Source organism: Neovison vison, chromosome 9 (assembly GCF_020171115.1).
Source record: "Neovison vison isolate M4711 chromosome 9, ASM_NN_V1, whole genome shotgun sequence".
In the NCBI taxonomy this organism is placed as follows: domain Eukaryota; kingdom Metazoa; phylum Chordata; class Mammalia; order Carnivora; family Mustelidae; genus Neogale; species Neogale vison.
Genome location: NC_058099.1, coordinates 96263558 through 96278328, shown reverse-complemented (window position 1 = coordinate 96278328; position 14771 = coordinate 96263558). Strand labels below are relative to the sequence as shown.

General features: G+C 47.0%; 1 protein-coding gene across 1 annotated transcript in view; it reads right to left on the bottom strand.

The window, feature by feature from the left end:
• RCL1 (RNA terminal phosphate cyclase like 1) overlaps nucleotides 1–9218 on the bottom strand; it is a 67955-nt gene extending 58737 nt beyond the window's left edge. Inside the window, exon 1 of the mRNA XM_044265991.1 lies at nucleotides 8952–9218. Coding sequence (XP_044121926.1) covers nucleotides 8952–9087 — 136 coding nt within the window. The 5' untranslated portion in view covers nucleotides 9088–9218. The remainder of the gene's footprint in view (nucleotides 1–8951) is intronic.
• Nucleotides 9219–14771: the final 5553 nt, after the last annotated feature.

Below are 14771 nucleotides of genomic sequence, written 5' to 3'. Positions count from 1 at the left end.
TTCCTGTCAAAATCTTAGGAATTTTTTTGTCAATAAAGACAAGATTATTCTAAAATTTATACAGAAAGGCAAAGTAATCAGGACAGCTAAAACAATCACGAAAAGTAAGAATAAAGCTGAAGGTATCAGTCTACACATTTATAGGTACAATAATCAAGTCTGTGGTACCGGCAAGGGGACAAACATATGGATCAGGGGAACCAAAGAAAGGTCCCAGAAAAAGACCCACACACCAATGTGTCCAGCTGAGTTTTCACAAAGGTGCAAAAGCGATTGGATGGAAGAAATGGCCTTTCAAGAAATGGTGCTGGAGCAGTCATACAAAGTCAAATGTGAAACTCTAACACCTTCAGGAAACAACACCGAAAATCTTCAAAATCTAAAACTAGGCAAAGAGATCGTAGACTCAACACCAAAAGCACAAGCCATAAAAGACAAATTTGTTAAATTATATTTCATTAAAAGTATAATCTTTTACTCTGCAAAAGACCATGTTAAGGGAACGGCAAGGCTGGGGGCGCCTGGCTGGCTCAGCTGGTAGAGCAGGGGACTCTTGATTTCAGAGTCATGAGTTCAAGCCCCACTGGGCATGGAGCTTACTTAAGAAAGAGAGAGCGAGAACACGAAAAGACAAGCTTTAGTGTGAAATACATTATCAGCCATCCACATGTCTGACACATAAGGACCGGAACACATAAAGAACTCTCAAAACTTAAGCTTAAAAACAATGCCAGTAGGCAATGATCAAAAGATGTCAGAGGAGGTGGTGCTGATGGCAAACAGGCAGAGGGAAGGATGCTGGCCTTCATCAGCCACTAGGAATATGCAAATTAAACAAGACAGTACAATCAGGACAGCTAAAACTAGAAATCCTGAGCAGGGCGGTCGGAGGGCATGAGGAGCAGCCCAGGTGTAGCACAAAGCACAGAGACTGCAAGCCCCAAGGAATCACGCCCCAGCCTGGGACCGGTCCTCTGTGGAGTTCTTCCTCCTGCCTCTCAACGTGAACATCCTACTCGGACTCCTCAGGCTCCTGCAATGACTCCTCTGATGACAGCCACCTGCTGCAGCGTGAGGCCTGCATCCCCCAGTTGTGGCTTGTCTACGCTTGCTGCGCCCCCAGCCACCCTGCAGGGAGGCCTGGGTCAGGCCCAGGCTGCCATGGGCACCGTCCCGGCATGGTCCCCGCCCCCAGCAGTGCAGGTGCCCATGCGGCAGGTGCCTTGTCTGGCCTGCAGCTCCTTGCGGCATCCCAGGTATGTGAGGAATGGCACTCAGAGCACAGTGGGCCGTGGGCTCCGTCCTCTCCTGGGGGGGGCAGGAGGGCACTCCTGAGTTTCCCGTTCCTCCTCTGAACCCAGGCCATACTCAACCGGTGTTCTGGTGGGAGTTCACCGCCTCCTCCCTCTTCTTTCTGAAGGCCATCAGTGGCCTTCACGTTGTTAGCATCACCCACCCCTGGCAACAACCAAGGAGATTTTAGCCCGTCCCCCCAAATCGGAGAACATCATGTTCCACAAGAAAGTGTTATCAAGATGGGGCTTTTCCAAAATGTGACATCTGGGGGGACAGGGGTGGGACAGTAACCTTGAGCTGCTGCCTGTTAGCCAATAACCTTGGGACTCATCCAGAAACAGCCCAGCAGACTCTGCAGCTGGTCCACAGGGCCAGAGGCCAAGAGGGTGCCTCAGTGCCACCAGCTGCACAGGCTTAGCCAAGTTATTAAAATGTTGATTTTAGAAAAAGTAACACATTTTAAAGCCCGTAGGGAAAAAAAAAAAGTGACACCACCAAATGTTGGCAAGGGTGTAGAGAACCTGAATCACTTACACATTGCTGGTGGGAATATAAAATGGTAAGGCCACACTGGAGAACGCTTTGGCAGTTTCCTAAGTATTCAAACTCCATACAGCCCAGCCCCTATACTCCTGGGCATTTATCCCAAGGAAAGACTTATGTTCACATAAAAACCTGTACACAGATGTTTACAGCAGCTTTATTCATAATGGGAAAAAAAAAAAAGGAAACAATCCAGATGTTTTTCAACAGGTGAATGGTTAAAAAAAACTGTGATACTTTCATACCATAGGATACTGTTCAGCAATAAAAAGGAAAAAACCTGAGAAAAACAGATCTTCAGAAGATCATGCTGAACGAAAAACGTCCACTGCAAAAAGTTACTTACTATATGATTCCACGTATATTCTTCGAGTGACAATACTAAAGGAATGGAAGACAGAATAGTGACTGCCGGGCGCCTGGGTGGCTCAGTGGGTTAGGCCGCTGCCTTCGGCTCGGGTCGTGATCTCGGGGTCCTGGGATCGAGTCCCGCATCGGGCTCTCTGCTCGGCGGGGAGCCTGCTTCCTCCTCTCTCTCTGCCTGCCTCTCTGCCTACTTGTGATCTCTCTCTGTCAAATAAATAAATCTTAAAAAAAAAAAAAAAAAAAAAAAAGAATAGTGACTGCCAAGGGTTAAGGAGCTGGTGGTGTGAGGAAGACGATGGTGTGGCTGAGAAAGGGCAAACTGAGGAAGACTCGTGGTAACGGAGGCTCATACCTTCACTCTCATCCCTGCCCATTTCCTGGCTGTGACATTCTACTACAGTTTTTCCAGATGTTCCATGGGGAGAAGGGGATTGTGTGAAGTGTGTAGATAGGCTTTCTCAGTATTATTTATTACAACTTCATGTGAATCCACAACTATCTCAAAATTAAAAGCTTACTTTAAAAAAAAAAAAAAAAAGACGGTACACGGTTCCATCTGGAATAGTATTTTATAGTTTCCAAGCAACAGCAGATCTGAAGGCAGACAATTAGGACTCCTGGCATCTGTCTTTCAAAGAGGAGGTCTCATTTTGGGTACCCAATAATCAACATATGATAGCAAACAAACAGTCAACAGAGGCACAAGAGGGCAGGTTCCCAATCCATGAGACAATATTCATTCAACTATCCTTGATAGAGTCATCAGGCTTCGCCAACTCTAGTACTGATCAGTAAGTCTGAGTCTCAGGCCAGATTACAGGTGCATCCATGCAGTATAGTAAGAAATGTATTTGGCCCTTGTCCCCAATTTCTGGCACAGAGCTCCTAAAATTCTCGGAAGTTCCAAAATAATAGGAGGGTCTCCTAAAATTTATTCCTAAGAAGCCCCTTCCGATTACACCGGAATTTATGCTGATGAGGTGACGTCGGATGGGGTCCCTAGACAACGTGAGGATGGGGATGGTCACGAGAAACACTGAGTCATTAGCGGGCTGGAACTTGAAGCCCTACCTGCTGACCTTAAGGGAAGGAAGCTGCCTGGAGATTAAACCCTATTAAAACTCTTGCACAAGGAGAGAACTTCCAGGCCGGTGAATGAACACACGTACGGGAAGGGTGGTGCACACCCTGGTTCCAGAGGGCAGAAGCTTCTGCTTCGGCATCCTGCAGGACCTGGCCCTATATACCTCTGAGCGTGTTCAACTGTACCCTCTGTAATATCCTTTACAATAAACTGGTGAATACAGGTGTTTCCCTGAGCTTTGTGAGTCATTCTAGCAAAATATCAGACCTGAGGAGGAGATGGTGGGAACCCCCGATTTATATAACCAGTGGGTCAGAAGTACAAGAGGCCTGAACTTGCAACTGGGACTTGTCCGAAGCGGGGAAGCGGGCAGCAGTCTTGTGGGACTGAGCCCTTACCAGTGGGATCTGCAGCCTCTCCATGTAGACAGCGTCAGAATGGAGTTCAGTCTGTAGTACACCCAGCCGGATCTCACTGAGAAATGAAGAACTGCTCTATAGGGGGAAAAATCCCACACATCTGGGGTCAGAGGTATTGAGAGTAGAGAAGAAAGTTTTCCCTTACAATTCTCCCTCTAGAAGATGCAATTTATGAACAGCTAGATTTAGCCCCAAAACCGCACATCAGTTCAGGTGGGTATTATAGAGGGCACAGCTTGCATGGAGCACTGGGTGTGGTGAAAAAATAATGAATACTGTTTTTCTGAAAATAAATAAATTGGGAAAAAAAAAAAAAACAGCACATCAGTTCACCAAAAGATATTTTCCTTTCAAAGGACCTCTACATAGCATTTCCGCCATACATTTTAAGGAATTCTTTCGAATAAAACTCCACTTACCCCATCCTTTTCAGAATCTCATCCGCTGAAGCCATGTGCGGCACTCCCGTGGGCCCACATAACCCCTCTCTCCAATTTCACAGGGGAAGACAGTGAGGCTTGGTCACCAGATTGGCTTAAGGACGGGCAAGAGCGTTCCAACCACTGACCCAGTGCTCCTGCCCAAGTCCATCTTTCCCTAGTCCCACTTTAAACAATTACCCTCATGGAATTCTTTCCATGTGGACCTCACCTTACCCATAAACTGTGAACGCAAACTAACCCTGCAAGACACAGTCCACAGGAAATCCAGAGACAGGGGTGCTGCAGACAGCTGCTTTCCGGTATGACAAGGAACAGCCAAGTTCATTGCGCAGTTAAATGGGAGAACAAGTCCTCCGGGCGGGAGCGGGCTGCAGCCTCCTTCCAGCTCCGCCACTCCACGGACTTCAACTCCCCCAGCTACCTCACCTAACTATGCCTTGGCTTTCTACCTGCAGGAACACAGAAGCAAAACAAAATATTTACTTCCTCCTCACGAACAGCAAGAGTAGAATGAAACATAATTGTTTGTGTTTCTCAGAATGAAGCAGAAACTACACATGTGGTTGTGTAATTAGTAAAAACCATTCTAGGATCACCTTTTTACGGGTTCAAAGCTTCTCATTGCATACAATTGCTCTGCACTGGAAGGAGGCAGTTTTACTTAAGAGATCAGCTTGTTTGCCTGAAGTCACAGAGTGTGACTTGTGTCTCATCCCCTTCAGAATCCCTGTGCAGCTTTCTTGGTCCATACACTATTCCCAACCACTAGAGATATGAGGAAAGAAAAGAAAACGCATAATAATTAAGTCTCATATGCGGGGGGTTTCAACATCCATGCTGTTGATGTTCCGGTCAGTAGTGTTTGTGCGAGGGAGTTGTCTGGTGCCCTACAGGATGTTTAATGGTAACCCTGAGCTCTACCCACAAGATGCCAGGAGCAGCCTACCAGTTGTAACAACCAAAAATATCTCCCAGAACTGCCAAATGTCCCTGCGGGGAGCAGAACTGCCCTGCTTGAAAACCACTACATTATACATAATACACACAAATATTTGGAAGACATCACCCAAAAGGAAAACTTTAGACTGAAAAGAGAGGACAAAAAGAAGGCATAATTCTCTTTAAATATGTGAGGTTTCCATATAAAAGCAGGAACTGGGGTGGCTGTGTGGCTCAGTCAGTTAAGCATCTGCCTTTAGCTCAGGTCATAATCCCTGAGTCCTGGGATCGTGTCCTGCATCAGGCTCCTTGTTCAGCCGGGAGCCTGCTTCTCCCTCTGCCTGCTCTGCCTGCTGCTTCCCCAGCTTGTGCTCTCTCTCTCTGAGAAATAAATAAAATCTTAAAAAAAAAAGTTAAAATAATAATAAAACCAGTTAATAACATTTTTTTAAAAGATTTATTTATTTTTTATATGAGAGAGAGACAGTGCACAAGGAGGGCAGGGGAGGGAGAAAACTCCCTGCTGAGCACAGAGCCTGCTGAGGACTCAATCTCAGAACCCTGAGATCATGACCTGAGCCGAAAGCAAGAGTGGAACATTTAACCAAATAGTTCACCCAGGCACTCCAAAATCAGCTAACATTTGTATTTCACGCAAGCCCGCCACTGTTCTGTGTACTTTAAGTTTTATTTCATTTAATCTTTACAATAACCCAGTGAAGTTGGTAATGTTGTCCTCACTTTATAAACAAACAAACAAAAAAAAAAACACAAAAAAACTGAAGCTCAGAAATGTTAAAGAATTTGCCCAAGGTCCAAGAGCTAATAGCAAAAGCAGAACCAAGACTCAAACCAAGGTCTAACTCTGAGACCAAGCTCGGAACCACCAAGCTACTACAACCATAAGAAATTAAGGATTTTACCTCAACATAATAAATAAAGAACTCTTTGACTCACAAGCTGTTCCTTTCAGCAACAGTCCATCATGGTATCTGTCCAGACCACAAGCAGACCCAGAAAGTCTTCCTTCCTAACCCCCAGGAAGCCTCTGCCCCAAGTCCCTGGAGTCCCTCTGTAACATTCAGCTCTTCCTACTCGACGTTACTCAAGCTACTCTCTCAAGCACTTCCTACTCAGAAAGCTCCTCCAGAAGTGGGGCAACCCGCTTCTCATGTTTACAGTCCCACAAAGGCTTGCACAAACTGGGGCTCAGTAACCTTTTCTGAACCACTGCCCCTGAGGCAAAAGGCCTCCACACCCCCCACTCTCCAGATCCCACACCAGGAGGAATGATTAAGCAAGCACCTTGGAGAGATGCAATTTTTATACTTAAGCTGAAGATTTTATTGGATATGCTCCGAGTTTTTTCCAATTCTCAGAATCTGAGTCAGAAAGGGAGAGATGACTGGCAGCACACTCCCCCCCCCCAACCGGCTACATCTTCAAACAAACTACGGAGGATTCACTTGACTATGACCACATACCATGTAGCAGGGGCCACAGAGATTTATACACATAAACATGTATGTGTGTTTATGTATATATGTACATACACATACATACATGTATGTATAACTATGAATGCATATATATGCATACAAATATCTGTTTGCTCTTGAAGAAATTTTTTTTAAAGATTTTATTTGTCAGAGAGAGAGAGAGAGCACACAAGCAGGGGGAGGAGCAGCAGGCAGAGGGAGAAGCAGGTTCCCTGCTGAGCAGGGAGCCTACTGCAGGACTCGATCCCAGGACCCTGGGATCATGACCCAAGCCCAAGAGAGACACTTAACCATCTGAGCCATCCAGGCCAGCCCTCTAGAAGAAATTAAGTGAACACCTACAAGATTTCTAAGGACTTAAAACCAGCACAAGAAGATCTAAATCAGGAGCCTGTTTTTTTCCTCTTGAAGTATTAATTTTTTCCCCTTGATGTAATGCTTCACGTAATGCTCCCCATAAAATACCAACACAATCTGCCAATGAGCACAACCTCCCCCAAGCAGTGGAGCCTGGCATCCTTTCAGGGAAGTGCCAAGCGGCCAAGCCCTCTTGGAAGAAATGAGAGTTTGCGTGTGTGGCAGTAAAGAGATGTTCACACACAGTGGATGGCGGGGGCGGGGGGGGGTGGTGGCAAAGCATCCTTCAGAACACTAAATATTAGTCTGGAGACCACCTTCAAAAGACAAACACTAAACTGTATCTTACAAGCACTAAATTTCCCACAGAAATCCCAGGTTTCCAGGCCAAAGTACTTATATTGCTTTTAAAAAAAACAAACAACCAAAGAAACCTATGCCCAGGGGCACCTGGGTGGCTCAACAGGTTAAAGCCTCCGACTTCTGCTCAGGTCGTGATCCCGGGGTTCTGGGATGGAGCCCCGGGAGCCTGCTTCCTCCTGTCTCTCTGCCTGCCTCTCTGCCTGCTTGTGATCTCTGTCTGTCACATAATTAAATAAATAAATAAATAAATAAATCTTTTAAAAAAAAACCAAAAACCTATGCGCACCGTTCACAGAGGCAGAAGCCTGTCTTAACCATATCTGGCGAATGGCAAATTCTCTACAGTAAACTGGAGGTGAAGGGGAGAGCTGGATGAGAATGCCACAGAGCAGAGCGACCAAGCAACTGCTTTGCCCAGGCCAGTTCAGAATAAGGACAATGTGGAGAGCACCCGGCAGACCGTGCTAGGCGTCCCTTCTTCCCTTCCTCAGCGTTTCTGAGAGGTAAGGAGAAGAATCATGCACCAGCACAAGCCCTCCCCACGGTCACCAGGTATGGAGGGTCTTTCTTTCCTAACGGGCTATCTCCATCAATGACATAGCATTTTCCCTTCGTGGGCCACCCATCACCATTCAAGAGAGGCTGGGATGCGACGCTCCAGAACATGCATTCAGACAGATGACGAAATGGGCCGGCCACCTGGCACAGAACTCAGGGCCAAAGTAAACACTTCAACAGGACCGACAAAGCCTCCAAGACCAACCACAAACCCTCTCCTTCCATTTGCAGGTAGGTTTTTCCTTATTTGCTTCGAGTGAAATCTCCCGATTTGGGATAACCAGACAGAAGCTTTCGAATGCATGCGTCTTGTTTCAGGGGGCCAGTTTAAAACCGGCACCACTGAACTCCATGTGCGTTTAAACAGGGCCTATTTTTCCATCGATGCGCCTTTGTCGGGCAAAGCTTGGAAAGCTGTCGTTTAACGCTTGTCACCAAATGTGACTAAAGTCAAAGCAATCAGACCTATGATTTAAAGAAAATAAAATCATCACAAAGCTTCTGTCCTGCGCATATGCCAATTACGGCTAAAAACAAACACGGAATTTTGATTTTTTTTTTTTTCTTTACTCCACACCCAGGGAGAGGTGTGCAGGGGGACAGAGACAGCCGATGTCCGAGGGGGCAACGGCTTCTGAGACGTGTTTTGGGGCAGGGCACGGAACCAACCAGGGGTACTTTTCTCTCCAATTCTCTCTCCATCTTCTATCTGCCCAATCGCCACATTCCGGTGCAGCAAAGTGCCTTTATCCTCCGAGAGGCTCGCGGCGCGAGCGAGAGGGACTGCAGGCAGGCGAGGGGAGATGCCCGGGGTTCGTTGCGACACGTAGCGCTGGAAAACGTGTAGCTGTTTACTAGCGGCGCCCGGCGACGCCAGCGCAGCGCGCGCCAGAGCACACCCCTCGGGCCCGACCCCGCCTCCCCCCTCAGTCCCCGGCGCGCTCGGGCGTGGGGGCGACGCCGCGCTCGGCCTCCGGGACGCGCCCGCGGGACGCGCAGGCTCCCCGCGCACCGCCCCCAGGGCATCGGCGCCGCACTCCCGCGGCCCCCGCGCCCACCCCGCGCACTGCCCGCCCCGAGTTACCTCGGAGGCCTGGGTTGTCGTCTCTGGCCCGAATCTTTCGGATTTTGACGGGGCGCCCACTCAGGGTGGACAGGACCAGGCGCTGGCGCAAGAAGTTGCAGCCCGCGTAGCTGAGGCAGTGCGCCTGAGTCGCCATGTGCGCGCCCTCCGCAAAAGCGCGGGCGGCCGGGGCGTGGCGACTTCGGACGGGCGCGGAGGTCGCGACCCCGGCGTCGGCGGCGACAGCGGCGGGGGTGACCCGGGCTCCTCACCGTAGCCCTGCAGCCCCCGGCGCGTCCACGTGGTTTGGAACAGGAAGACGGAGAGACGAGACACCGGGTCAGAGGGGAGAGGGGCGGAGTCGGTAGCCGTCTCCCCGCCTCCCCACCCGACCGGGGACGACTCCCGCGCCAGGTCTCGCCGCTATTGGTCCGCGCAGGATCAGGGCGGTGCCCGTGAGACGTCGTCATTGGCTCGCGCTGGAGCTGGGCGGTGCCCGGGCCGCGCTACCATTGGCTCGCGCTGCAGTGGGGCGGTGCTTGGGCCCCGGCAACAGCGAGCGGCGGGAGGGAGCGCGTGCGGGGGCAGCTCGTTAGCCAAGCGCGGGAGCAACCCTTACCGGAGAGTCTCTGTGCGTTCTCTCCACGCGTGGGGTCCGGGGGGGCGACGGGCTGGGGTTGGTGCCCACTACAGGCGGGGTACTTATCCTCAGTACTTAGCAAACCCTGGATGTACCTAGTATTATCTCCCCCGCCTTTTTCGGGCTGGAGGAGGTGGGATTAGCGCGTTATCCTGTTGCGGTCTCTGTGCTGAGCGCGCAGCCGGCGCGGTCCCCTCGCTCCCAGCTGCACCCCGCGAGGTGCACCCATTCCCGCCTTACACGGGAGGAAGGACGGGAGGAATATTGCACAGGTGGCGTGGCCCTATGCATGGGGACCGGAGTCTTGCGATACCAGGCCATTGCTTACTTTATTATGAGATACCAAGATGCGCCCCTTTCACAGCCGTCCTTTACGTGCACAGCGCTTCCGCCAAATCAGTTTCTCCCATCCCGCAGGCCTCAAAACGGATAGTTGTGATAACAACACGCGCACACATACACACAGATTCCGCATTAGCCTCTTTGCTGTCTTTTAATCCTTTATACCAGAATCTTACCAAAGATTGGATTATATCACTCCTCTGCTCAAAACCTTCAGAGAGGGGCGCCTGGGTGGCTCAGGCCATAAGCATCTGCCTTCTTCTCAGGTCATGATCCCAGAGTCCTGGGATTGAGACCCACATCAGGCTTGCTGCTCAGCGGGAAGCCTGCTTCTCCTTCTCCCACTTCCCCTGCTTGTGTTCCTTCTCTCTGTCTCTCTCTGTGTGTCAAATAAATAAATAAAATCTTAAAAAAAAAAAAAAAAGCTTCAGAGATGCACTGACATGTATCAAATTGACTGCAAACTTATGAATCCAATACCGTTACAACCTGGGTTTGCAATCGTTCTTGGATAATGCCACCAGATCGTGAGTTCCAGAACTTTTTCAGGGTAAGGGGCAGTGATCTGCAAGGGTTAGAGATTGAGTAAGATAAGCCAAGGTGTGTGGGGCACCTGGGTGGCTCAACTGGTTGAGTGTCTGCCTTCAGCTCAGCTGGGATCCAGTCCCACATGGTGCTCCTTGCTCTGCAGGGAGCCTGCTTCTCCCTCTATCTGCAGCTCCCCCTGCATGTGCTCTCTTGCTCTCTTTCTCCCTGACAAATAAGCAAATAAAAATCTTTAAAAAAAAAAAAAAAAAAAAAAAGACTAGCCAAGGTAGCAAGGCTTGTGTAGATAAGACTCAGTTATAGGGAAACACTGGGGAGGTCTGCACTCCCATAGAGTGACATGTTATTAGCCCTGAAGTCTATTGAGAGTGGTGGGTAATCCACTGATATTATTGCCTTTTCCATTTCTTAAGACTGCCTTTCAGGAAATTGGCAGTGTGTCCTGATGTATTGAAAGCTCCTGAACCTCGGTGCCTCCATGCAATCCTGCAGTAGCATGTTCCAAAGCAAGAATGGGAACCATCGGGACGCCTGGGTGGCTCGGTTGGTTAAGCCACTGCCTTTGGTTCAGGTCATGATCCCAGGGTCCTAGAATAGAGTGTCGAATCCGGCTCCTTGCTCGGTGGGGAGCCTGCTTCTCTCGAAGCCTCTGCCTGCCTCTCTGCCTGCTTGTGTGTACTCTTTCTCTCTGGCAAATAAATAAAATCTTAAAAAAAAAAAAAATGGGAACCATCATGCCAGGAGTGGACTTCTTTGTGTATCATCTCATTTTAATTACTCAGCAACCTATACTCTAGCAAACCTCATGGGTGCCCTGTTCATATCCCTTAAGCTCTTATCATTTTCAAAACAAACCTGTCGATTTTCCTCCAGTAGCACCTGTATCTCTTTGTCTGAGGGTTTTTCCCTCTTGCAGAGACCTCAGCAGATTAGAGGTGCTGAGGAATTAATATTCCCCAGAGTCTTCAACCAATGACTGATGGGAGTTGATGTATCAATATTCCAGCTCCTCAACCCTTGGATGAGACAGCTCTGTGACATGGATTCCACAGTACTTCCCCAGGTTTCCCTAGAGGTTTTTAGCTCCAGCTGCCCACAGTGGTAACATGCTTGATTAACTTTTACCAGCTTCCTTCCTTCCCTGTACACATCTCAGCTCCCTTCTGATATTTCCTGCGATTAACTCCCAAATTAACTGCTTTCACTCAAATTATTGCCTCAGAGTCTTTTTCTGGGCAAATAAATCGTGATTTTAAAAATTTGAGGGGTGCCTGGGTGGCTCAGTGGGTTACACCTCTGCCTTCAGCTCAGGTCATGATCTTGGGGTCCTGGATCAAGCCCCACATGGGCTCTCTGCTTGGCAGAGAGTCTGCTTCTCCCCCCACCGCCTGCCTTTCTGCCTACTTGTGATCTCTAGCAAATAAATAAATAAAATCTATTTTTAAAAATTGAGAACTGAGGTTCAGAGAAAATAAATGACCCCCTTAAAGTGGCATAGCTAATAAATGACAACCAAAATAGAAATTCCATCTGCCTGTCTGTCTCTCTCACTCTCCCATTTGTCTCCCTCTCCCTCTCTCTTAAGTCCTATACCTTTGGAACCCTGAATCTCCAATTAAAAGCCTGGCTGTTTTGAAGCTGCCAGGCCAGAGAGACCCACACAGAGAGTGGATTATTCTAGCTGACAGCTAGCATCAATCATAGACATGGGGGTGATGGAGCCTTCAGGTGATTGCAGTCCCCAGCCAGCCTCTGAAGCCACTCTGGCTAACACCATTTAGAGCACAGATAAATGGTCCTCAGAGCCCCCCAAACTGCATGTTCCTGAGCTAAATAAATGTTTGTTACTGTTTTAAGCTATGGGTTTGGGGGTAGTTTGTTACACACTAACAAATAACTGAAACTATGTATCCCTGAATTCCCTTCCTTGCATAACTCTAGGTTAGCAAACCAGGAGAAGAAACATCTTGCATGAGATTTGAAAGATGTAAGTCAAAGGAACATTGTTTGTGTTTGAAAGGTTCCAGGTTTTCTTGCAGTGGGAATACTTATCTGATGCTGATCTTGCCTAGTGGGCGGGAGCAACAGCTGGGCCCATAGCTGTTCCAGCTCTCACCTGATCCTGCTTTAGCAACTCCCAACCACTGAGCCAATGTACATTTACGTCCATGATGAAGGACACCATCTTCTGCTGGTCACATGATGAAGGACACCATCTTCTGCTGGTCACATGATGAAGGACACCATCTTCTGCTGGTCACTCACATCTTTGAGGTTGGAGACTCGCAGGCAGTGAGAGCTGAGGCGAGTTCCAGCACATCCTACTGACTCTGGGTTTATCAACAGGCACAAAGACAACAGCCTCACAGACTGTAGAAGATCAAATCTCTATAGTAAATCTCCAGTGAGTGGTTCTGCTTTTCTGGTTGAACCCTGACTGGTACAACAAGCCATTATTGAAAGCCTACTGAGAGGAAGGCTCTCTGCTAAAGGCTTTACATACATAACCTTATTTGAGCCTCACACCAACTCACTCAAAAGTTGGATTATATGTATATAGGAGTTTATGATACAATTCTCTCTACCTACATTTATATTTGAAATTATCCATTACAAACGTTTTAATTTGTTCATAGATTTTTCTCTCAAACTAAATAGTAAATGACATATATCTTGCCTTGTAACTGCTTCCGCAAATAAAGATAAGAATAAAATAACATAAAGATAAAAGTGTGCTTGGCTCAGCAATGGGACATTGGATTTAGAGACTGGAGTAGAAATGGATTCTTCCCAATCCATAAATTTGCTCAACACCACATTTCACCCACTCTGCTATCTCATCATCTCCTTTATTCAAACCATAATAGACCTACAGGCTTTTTCTCACCTCAGCCTGGAACGAATGTTTACACTACTCCAGTTTTAGGATTAATTTCTGTGTTCAGTGCCCTGCCTCTGGGCCCCCACAATAACCATTCACAACTACATTTTTGCATATATATGCTTTCATAACCTGTTTATGTGTAATCTCTCTAAAAGCACTTAGTGACCCAGAGAGTGCAGAAACCACATTCTATCATTTAGAGCTATAAATGATAGAGCTATAAATGCGGCACCTGGATGGCTCAGTCACTTGGGGGTCCAACTCTTGATTTCGGCTCCAGTGATGATGTCAGGGTGGTGAGATCAGGTCCTACATCCAGCTCCACACTCAGCGGGGAGTCTGCTGGAGAATCTCTCCCTCTCCCTCCACTCAGGAGTGCAATAATGTGACTAGAATAAATTACTTAATCAATTAATTGAAAGATACATGGATAGCCTAAATCAATAAATTCAAAACTGTCTAAACCAGAGGTTCTCAAACCTTAGCATGCAACAGAACTCCCTGGAGGGCTTGTTAAAACATAGATTGCTAAGGTGAAAAATGGAGAGCTTTTTCTCTAGGCTTAAGAACAAAACAAGGATGTCACTCTCAAAACTTTTATTCAAGACAGTGTACTAGAACTGCTAGCCACAACAATCAGACAAGAAAGAGAAATAAAAGGCAATTGAATTGGTAAGGAAGAAATGAAACTGTTACTATTTATGGATGACATGACACTATATATAGAAAATCCTAAAGACTCCACCAAAAAACTCTTAGACATATTAAATTAATTCTCAAGGGTCTCTCTCTAAGTACACTAATAACAAAGCTGTAGAAAAAGAAATCTTAAAAATAGTCCCATTTACAATTATACCCTCCCCCCAAAAAAACTAGGAATAAAATTTACCGAGGAAGTGAAAGACCTGTACTCTGAAAACTATAAGACATTGATAAAAGAAATTAAAGACAGCATAAGCAATGGAAAGATATACCATGCTTGTGGTTTAGAAGAATTAATGTTGTTAAATGTCCATATACCCAAAGCAATCTACAGATTCAATGCAATCTCTATCAAAATACCAACAGCATTTTTCACAGCACTAGAACAAAGAATCCTAAAATTTATATGGAATCACAAAAGACCTCACAGTCAACAACCTTGAGAAAGAACAAAGATGGAGGAATCACAATCCCAGATTTCAAGATACACTACAAAGCTAAAATAATCAAAATAGTATGGAACTGACACAAAAAGAGACATATAGATCAATGGAACAGAATAGAGAGCTCCAAAGTAAACTTATTCTTACACTGTCAATTAATCTACAACAAAGGAAGCAAAAATACAAAAATACACAAAGGAAAAGATGGTCCCTTCAACAAATGGTGTTAGGAAAACTGGACAGCTACATGAAAAAGAATGAAACTGAACCACTTTCTTACTATA